This window comes from Fukomys damarensis, unplaced genomic scaffold (genome assembly GCF_012274545.1).
Source record: "Fukomys damarensis isolate Sample0158 unplaced genomic scaffold, DMR_v1.0_HiC HiC_scaffold_11, whole genome shotgun sequence".
Classification (NCBI taxonomy): Eukaryota; Metazoa; Chordata; class Mammalia; order Rodentia; family Bathyergidae; genus Fukomys; species Fukomys damarensis.
The window spans coordinates 41,594,538-41,604,027 of NW_022900923.1; the positions used below are offsets into that span (position 1 = coordinate 41,594,538).

The following is a 9,490-nucleotide window of genomic DNA, read 5'->3' on the forward strand; positions in this document are numbered from 1 at the left end:
GGGGGAGACAACCTGCTGGGTGTGGTGGTGCACACCTGCAAATCCCAGGCTGAGGCAGGAGGATCGCTGTGAGTTCGAGACCAGCCTGGGCTACATAATGAGTTCCAGGTCAGTCTCAACTACATAGTGAGACCCTGTTTGAGAAAACAAAACAAAACAAAGAAAGACAACCCTGATTTCTTTTGCAGTTATAAACATGAAAATATGAGCCTTCTACTACCTAGCAAGTGCACAGTAACCTATATCCTTCATTTAAAGATAAAATTCTTTATGGTACCTGATCATATGTAACAAAGACTTAGCACAAGATGACCTGTTAATATACAGCCCCTTGAAAGTAGCAATGATAATAAAATACAAACCGTGGAGGGGGATACAACTCTGTCCAGTAGAAAAGGGAGAGTGTAAATATGAGGTTCGGTTGTCCCAGTCATCAGGCAAGGAAAAGGACGTTGTGCCAGGAGGTTGAAATACCTAACAGAAGAAAAACATCTTATACAACAAGGCCTTTTCAGGATTAAAACTACTCTCACCAGGCTAATGAATGTAGTCTGGGCTATCAGAAATGCAATGAGAAAAAAACAGGACTTCATTTTCCTAAAATGAAAAGATTCCCCTAGCATCTCAGAACTGGCCAATCAACTTGTATCTTCCAGGAAAAAAAATTGGGGGTGGGGGGTACCAGGGATAGAACTCAGGACCTTGCACGTATGAGGCAGGCAGCGGCACCACTGAGCTAAATCCCCAGCCTAAAGGCTTTAATTTTGATAGAGGCAGACTAGTCATGGGGAGGTGAAAACTGTTGAGAAACAAGCCATTTTCTCTGTTGAAAACAGATCCTACAAACTTTTTTTTTTTGGTACAAGGGATAGAACTTGGGACCTTACACTTTTGAGGCAGGCAGCAGAACCACTGAGCTAAATCCCCAGCCCCCTACAAACTTTTAATGCTCATTCAATTCTCTGTATTGAAAACTAGAATGCAATGAACACAGGTGCGCACCCTTTGAGTAAACCAAACTAATCAGAAATCATTCATATGTACACCTGACTACCTCTGTTGGTGTTTTATTTAAGGGAGCAGGCAAACATTCCTTTGACCATGAATTAGTAAACAACAGTGTATCCGTTCTTTGGTATCAATAAAGGTAACTCCTAGCATATCCTGGACAAAGAACAGTGACTCCATGGCAGCCTGCTTGTCTTTAGCAAATACCTAATTGGTCACCTACTGTGCGCCAGGCACTGCATTTCAGAAGTTGTAAAGGAAAGCAAAGGGAGGGACAGAGAAAGGGAGGGAGACAAATATGATAGGACATTCCTAATCTCAACAGGTAACTTACATGTCTGTGTTCGTATGGCACAAGAATAGTTACTATCTGCAACAGAGAAATATATACTAGACTTGAATGCTGCTGTGTGTATAAAGACTGAATATTGTTGTTCTGACTGTGTCCCTAGTATCCTCACTTTCCTTTCCGGCAGCCATCTATGGAGGAAGACAGCAAACAGCCCACCCATCCCAGTGATGGAAGAAACTGCTTTGGGAAGAGAGACCGTATAAAGCCAGATGTGGTGGCGTACGCCAGGAATACCAGCACTCAGCCCACTCTGAGTGTGAGGCCAGCCTGGATTACAGAGTTTGAGTTCAAGACCAGCCTGAACTACATAGTGGGACCCTGTCTCAAAACAACAGAAAAAAACAAAACAAAACAAAAAAAACAACATATTAGACAGAGATAGCTAGACAGACAGTACATACGTTATGAGCCCTAAAGCCCTTTCTCTGATGAAGCAACATAGCACTTCGCCAGTTCCAAAAACTATTCTTCAAAATTTAAAAGGACTGATGAAGGCAGGAAACTTTCCTGTGTTACGTAGTGACTTTCATGTAAGCAGGGGAAAAAAATTTTAGTCAAGCAAAAATTTTTTAAAATATGCATATGCTGCTATATTTACATATGGGTTAACAGACAAATAATGGAAAACTTATTAGAACAGACTACAAGGTGAACATGCATTGCGGAGAAAAGAGTACCTGAGAACAACCAGCTCAGAGCAGAGGGAACTAAGAGGATAGAGCAGATATGCATGGATTCAGAGTGGGAAGTCTCAGCTTCAGAGAGCGCTAGTAACAGTGAAAGGATTTTCAAGGACATGGCAACACCAAAGCTACAAAATGGGAAAAAAGCACACAACTCTGCAGAGTCCAGGAACCTGAAGAGTCCTAACTCACCTTGCCCGTCTCTGACACCTGTCCCCCAGAGGCTTGCCATCTGCTAGATAACAGTCCTGAGCCCACTCGGTCTTGCACAAATTTTAGATTCCCTGATGAAAGCAGTTGCTGGGCTCTGTGTTGCCAGTTCACGGTTCTCTCAATCATATACCGAAGTGCATCTCCCTCAGGAAGGCGGACTCGGATGCGCTGCAGGGAGGCCAGCAGGGGCAGAATTTTCTCTAAGGGAGGTTTCTCTGACCTCCGACAATGGGGACAAAGCCAGATTCGGGGACTTTGTGTAGTACTGGGTACTGCCACACAACTAGTGTGGAAAGCATCCCTGCAGAGTTCACACTGAATCATAGGGGTCGCTGGGGCCTTCTGACATAGGCAGACTTTCAACTCCACATCTTGGACAGGTGAGAGCAATTTCCCTTCATTGGCGACTCTGAGAGACTGCAAGGCTTCCATTTCTCTTAGGCGAGCTTCCCCAAGCGTTGCCATCTGAAAAGGAGTTAATAATCAAGGATGCTGGCACAGAAAAACTCAGCCTTCCCCCAAAACTCAAGGCCCGAGTGGTTAAAAGCACGGGCTCCAGAGTTAGTTATCTGTATTCAAATCCTGCTTTTGCCTCACACAAAGATGTGTAACCCAGGGTAACATATTCTGCCATGGCTAAGTTTTCTGTGTGTATAAAATGGAGATGGTAATAGTGTGCACCTTGCAGTGCTGTGATGACAAGAGATGTAAGATGGAACACTCTGCATGGTGCAAACACTATGTTTAGTTCACATACATCATTTCCTTACAGTCAGGCGTTCTTAATATTTATCTCTGAGAAAATTTACTTCTCTTGAAACATACAGGTACTTTATACTCTGTGTGTACTAATTTCTGAGGATCTCCAACTGTGTTCAGTTCCACTAGCTTTTGTGTTCTTCTAGAAAGTTACTTGAAATACAAAGACTCCCTCCTAGTGCAGCCACTACACAGTAATATTCTGTCTCTTATTTGCTGCTCCTCAACACTAAGGTATTCTGTGTGCACATTTAGGTGGTGAAACTAGATTGGATCCCTCATGAAAAAATTACAGACCATTTCATCAGATTTTCTTATACTTACATACTATAAAATTAGAGTGAAGATGAAAAGCAAGCAATGTACAAGGTTGCCTTTTTACAGAAGTTGTAATGTACTCATGCATAATCTTTCTTCTTTATTAAAGACAGTCAAGTCCCAGGAAGTGCTGAACTTTAGCCTGTATGACTGACTTGAAAACATCAACTTCAGTCATAAGCAGAAGTAACACTGAACATCACTCTAAACACCGTGTACAAGCTGTCCATAAATGGGAGTTTCCCTTTTTTTGTGTGTGGTACCAGGGATCGAACTCAGGTCCTTGCGCTTACGAGGCAGGCCACCGAACTGCTGAGCTAAATCCCCGGCCCTGGAAGTTTCCATTTTTGCAGATACTAGGGATTTAACTCTGGGGCACACTGGAGCTACATCCCTAGCCCTCTTTTATTTTTTATTTTGAGACGGGGTTTTGCTATGTAGCCCAGGCTGGCCTTGAACTTGCATTCCTCCTGCCAGATGCCACTATAAAAAGTTGTACCATTAAAGCTCTCCTCTAGCATTTCACTGAAAGAGAACAAATACATAGGGAGAAAAAGACAAACTTGTTTAACACTGGGCTTTCCTCTCCAGAAACAAAAGCTATAGGCTGTAGGACCTGTTCCATTTTCCCAATACTATTCTCAAATACTCAAGATACTAACTTATCACAATTAAAACCATTCCCACTTATCATATTCCTCCACTTTCAGATCCATTGTGATTTACAGATAAGGCACCTTGAGTTACAAGGCCAGAACGTGACTCCCTTTTTCTCTTTTTAGATTGGGGAAGGAAGAGGTATACAGTAAAAAACAGTTAAGATCTAAAAGTAATTCAGATAACAAACCATTGGTATATTAAAATTTACTTATTTTTATACATGAATGGAATGTACAGCAATATATATGGGTTATGTGATGACAAGGTACACTCCTATAGCTTAGAAATGGTAACCAAATGACTGACCTTTCAGAATTTACCATTACCAGTAGATTATGCGTAGAAGTTTGTACAAACCAGGAGCCGGTGGATTAGCTAGGCAGACTAGAATGTGTAAAAGGTACTGCATGCAAAATTTCAAACATATGTGCACTTCAGGAGGGAAGGACTATAACTTTCAGTTAGTCTTAACAAGAATGCACCACACATATTGTAGGGAACCAAAGAAGCTACCTTAGAAATACAAAGTGGTGGGCTGGGGATTTAACTCAGTGGTGCCGCTGCCTGCCTTGCAAGTACAAGAGTCTTGAGTTCGATCCCTGGTACCAAAAAAAATACAAAGTGGTGCCCAAGTAGCAGAAATATGCAAATATACTCCAAAGAAAGAATGTGTCAAAATAAATAAACCAAGCAACCCCAAGTTAGCTATAAGAGGCCAGGGAGATACAGGAGAACAGATGGGGAAAGATGCCCTGGCTGAAGACACACCCATTCAGTCCCATTCTAAGAGCAAATATGTATAGCCCTGTGTCGCGTAACAACTTACTTTTGTCAACAAAGGTTTCCTATAACAGCGGTTCCACAGGATTATACTACCCATTGACATCACAGCCCTATCAATTTATTTAAGTACATCCTGTAGTGTTCACAGAATACAACTGCCAACACACTTCACAGAACTTATCCTGTGTCTTCAAGCCACGTGGTGACTGATTCCTACTGCAGAACAGGCAATGCTTTGTGTTATTACAAACATCCAATTAGAGCTGATGTGAGGCCCTAGGTTCCATCACTACCACCATAACACACACACACACCCAAATCACACACCTATCTTCTTTTATCCTGACATAGTTTGTACTCGGTAAGTACTAACCAGACATCACTTCATCTTCTTGAAAATATCTTGACTCAAGTGTTTATTAAGGCCAGGAGTGATAGAGCACACCTGTAATCCAAGCATTTAGGAAACTGCGGCAAGTGGATGGATCACTGCGAGTTTAAGGCCAGCCTGGACTACATAATGAGTTCTAGACCAGCCAGAATTACATAGTAAGACCCAAATTCAAAAACAATCAAGTGTTTTTTTAAATGCAGGTCAGATGAGTAGGTATCCAATCTTCCAATCTTTCTTTTGGTGGTGCTAGGACTCAAATCTAGGACCTCATGCATGTTAGGCTGGGACTGTTCCACTGAATTACTCCCTGTACACTTAGATGCACTTCCTACTTTAACCTGGCATTGCAGTTTCACATATCTGTTAGCCCTAACAGCCTTTTCTAGCATTTCTGGATCAAAGCACAAGCATTCTGTAAGAATGTAAGACTCAAGACTGAGAGCCCTACTCTAAATCTTATATATGTTCAGGCATATTTTTATTTTATCTTTAGTAAAACTGAGCACTTTCAAGTTATTCTACTTGCCTTCTCAATATTCCTTAAACCTAAAACATTTAGAAATTGTTCTCCTCAACAACAGAGGAAAAGGAGAAGAAAAAATCCTACTACGCACAGCTGAAGCAGTCTCTTTGCTTTCAGTTAAAGCCCTTTCCAGGTCATTGAGAGTCTCTAGTTTGGTGCTTTTCTTCTTCCCACTTGGCAAAGGCTCCTTTAACTTTCTCTGCTTCCTTTTCAGTCCCAAAAGGCCAATATCACATCGAGGACACAGTACCTAGTGTGGGATAAATCACAACCATATATAAATTGGAATTCAGAATAAACAAAATAAAAGACAATTACATAAAAAAAGAAACAAGGAAAGAGGGAAAGCAGGCTTGCAAAACAATGACTTTCATTCCAGATTCAACTAAGTAAATAAAAATGAGGGGCTGGGGATTTAGCTCAGTGGCAACGCGCCTGCCTTACAAGCACAAGGTCCTGAGTTCAATCCCCGGTACTGAAAAAAAAAGGTAAAAATGCAAAATATACCAAATGATTCCACTGACATGCATGAGATTCATTTACAGAAAACACTTTATGAAAGAGAACTAGGTTCCTGCAGGTGAGCTGGCTGCAAACTTACCTCTAAGAGAGAATATGGAGAATTCTCAGTCACGAATGTATTAGCAGCACATTCCTTCCAAGCCTGAACCTCAGCTACTAGTGATTCCAGTCTGGGCAAAGAATTCAGATGTACCGGCATAGATCGGCCTCTTGTAACAAGTTCTATGAGTGTCTCTAATACCGGTACACGACCTCCAGCCTAATAAATTAACAACAATTACAGCAATTTAGAACAATAACAACAACAACAAATACTAATGTATAAAAAACAGGAAATGCACAATTCAGACTGGCCCATGATCAATGGACCAATTCAGATTCCTTTATGACCTTCATGACTTCAACACGTTAAAGTCACAGATTCTGACAAACCCTGGCAGCTGGCTAATGGTGATGGGGTAGAAAGAAGCACTATTTGTTTTCTCACCGAACAGCCAGCCAGAGAACCTGTTGTGTACTAGGCCCCAAAACACAAAAATATTAGCATGACATACACTGAGGACCTTTCTTCTGTTCTACTCTTCTAAATTGACTTCTCACATTGTTCCTTACAGATAGTCTAGGAAAAATTCAACAGAAAGAAAAATTTATACTGATTTACATTTTAAAAAGCAACAAAAGAATACTATATTCCAATCCATTTACCAATGATGAATTATTCTAATTCAGTATAAATTATTCAGAAAATTAAAATAAGTTGAGAAAGCCCAGTACTTCTCGAACTTTAGCATGTATAGGAATCATCTCGAAAGCTTGTTTAAAAGAGCTTCTTGGGTCCCATCCTCATACTTTGATTCAGTAGATCAGAGAGGAGCCATAAATTTGCATTTCTAACAAGCTCCCAGGTGATGCTGCTGCTGCTAATCCTGCTGGTACAGGATACTTAAAAATGTTGACTCATAATTTATATGCTCTTCCTGTGACATTTAAATAGAAATATATACACCGGGCTTTAGCTCAATGATTCCACTGCCTGCTTCACAAGCACAAGGTCCCAAGTTCAACCCCTGGTACCAAAAAAAAAAAAAAGGAATATATGGAGTGTTTCCTACATATAAAGAAAAATACTAGATAACTTTTTTTTTTTTGGTACCAGGGATCAAACTCAGATCCTTGGGCTTGCAAGGCAGGCACTGGAATTTTTTTTTTTTTCTTCTAGATAACATTTAAAAATAATCCTGGATAAGGCTGGAGACTTAGCTCAGTGGCATCACACCTGCTTTGCAAGCTCAAGAGCCTGAGTTTGATCCCCAGTACAAAAAATATATTTAATAATAATAATCCTGGATAACATTTTAAAATAAATAATCCAGGGCCAGGGATTTAGCTCAGTGGTTCTGTTGCCTGCCTCACAAGCACAAGGTACAGAGTTCGATCCCTGGTACCAAAAAAAAAAAAAAAAAATTAATTAAAAAAAATCCAGTAAATATGAAATTGGTGCCTGCTACTTACATCTATTAGTCCTTAAATATGATGAAAGAAAAAAACTTAGGCTACTTTTTCAGGAACAGAGCAAAACTTAGGTTTTGCTGTAAGTTTAAGGCAAATGAAAGGAATAAATTTATACAGAAACATGTATGTCTTTGCTTTCTGACTGCATATAAACTAGCAGGCTTTTTTCTCCTTATTGCAATGATCTCAGATTCTGACTGCTACCAATCGCTAGGTGAGAAAGAGAACTGTAACTAAAACTAATTACTAGCGTACCAACAATCACTCACAAAAGGCTACAACTAAAATTCCCATTAATGAAGTCTACATGCATAGTAAATACTTTTCTTTTTTTTTCTTTTAGTATTTTCTCCTCAATCTTTTCCTATCTGCTAGAATAGATATACAGATATTTTGTTATAAACACTTAACTAGAACTGTCCTGTTTTGGTATTTCTTGCTAGCAAGTGGCTAATCAGCACTACTTAAACATATACTAATATTCAGAAAAGTAGATAGTATTTTCTTCTAGAATCTAAATGATTCAAGAAAACAAAACTGGAGACTTTTTCTCAATTGGCCAGTAACACCTATTGGTTTACCATGATTAGAGAGATAAAGGAAGATACTTTTTCTCCCCTACCAACCACTTTTCAAATTTAAGTTATCCAGATAAAAACTGGCTAACTCATAGAAGGCATTTTTTCTGTACCTTAATTATGCTACAAGTGATACAGTTTTCCTTGAAGTTATATGTAAGTCAAGTAAGTATAACATCTAGCAGAAGGCCACAAAATACTTAGTGATAATTAATTTGGGTAATTTATTTTTGTCCCCTTTCTTTTTATATGGCTGAGAGAGTGCTTTTGTTTAAGTCACGCATGACTTGAAAAAATTTCAGGTAAAAGGGCCTACTTTGGCCATGTTACAATATGACCAGACTGACTGACTGACTCTGATATTCCTGATTATCTATCTGTACGTCAATGCTTTTGACAAGCCAGTAATATGTGACCACACCTATTAAGAAAACAAAGAATAAAACCTACACACACCTTCTCTCTCAACTTCGTTATTTAGCTTTTTCCCCTTCAATTGTAACCATGTACTTAAGTTTGATACAAAGGACTTCCCAGTACCCAGAAAAAGTTGGTTGAGTTATTTATGCCTTAATTATCTCAGTCAACTTGTCAGGTAAGAGCTGGTAAGTACAGCCAAAAAGGCCTAATAGAATACTCTGGTCAACTCCAAAACTACTGAATCTGTGCACTGAGATTAGATCCAGTATGTTATCCTTTACAAAGCTTTTCAATTACTCCATTGCTCTTCAGAAGCTGACTGATACATTCAGGACTTTTTTTTTTTAACCAACCTGCAGGGCCTCCACATCCTGAAGCCAGTCCCTGGCTCTCTGCACTGAATCTTTCAAGGCTGCGCCATTAGGCAGGTACGCAGGGATCTCCTCGATCTCCTTTACTGCCGTAGCAAGGCTGCTCAACGAATGTCGAGGTCTATCAAAATGAAACACAAAGGTCTCCTGGCATTTTATGTGATGGTTTGTTTTTTGTATGATTAGCAAAAAGCCTAGAAAAAGCCACTGCAGAAGAAATTCAGTGGGGCAAATGGCACTCCCCATTAAATATCAAATTAACTAGGTTCAAATAAGATTTATGAGCAAATAAGATAAAGCAAATGACTCAGTAAAATATTTAAGATCTACTTGTACCTGATCTTATGATGGCATAAGCTCAAACTTTGATTTAGTGTCAAAACATTATATATAT

At 39.6% G+C, this 9,490-nt stretch overlaps 1 protein-coding gene across 2 annotated transcripts in view; it reads right to left on the bottom strand.

Annotated features, from left to right (window-relative positions):
- Positions 1-180: 180 nt before the first annotated feature.
- The window catches only part of Kdm5b (lysine demethylase 5B), a 69,242-nt gene continuing 59,932 nt past the window's right edge, over positions 181-9,490 (bottom strand). Inside the window, exons 20-24 of one of the 2 annotated variants that reach the window (XM_010645072.3) lie at positions 9,079-9,217; positions 6,295-6,474; positions 5,785-5,943; positions 2,236-2,721; positions 181-474 (exon numbers count right to left, since the gene is read on the bottom strand). In XM_010645072.3, the coding sequence (XP_010643374.1) occupies positions 253-474; positions 2,236-2,721; positions 5,785-5,943; positions 6,295-6,474; positions 9,079-9,217 (1,186 nt within the window). In that variant the 3' untranslated portion in view covers positions 181-252. The remainder of the gene's footprint in view (positions 475-2,235; positions 2,722-5,784; positions 5,944-6,294; positions 6,475-9,078; positions 9,218-9,490) is intronic. The other variant, XM_010645073.3, reaches the window with a different exon arrangement.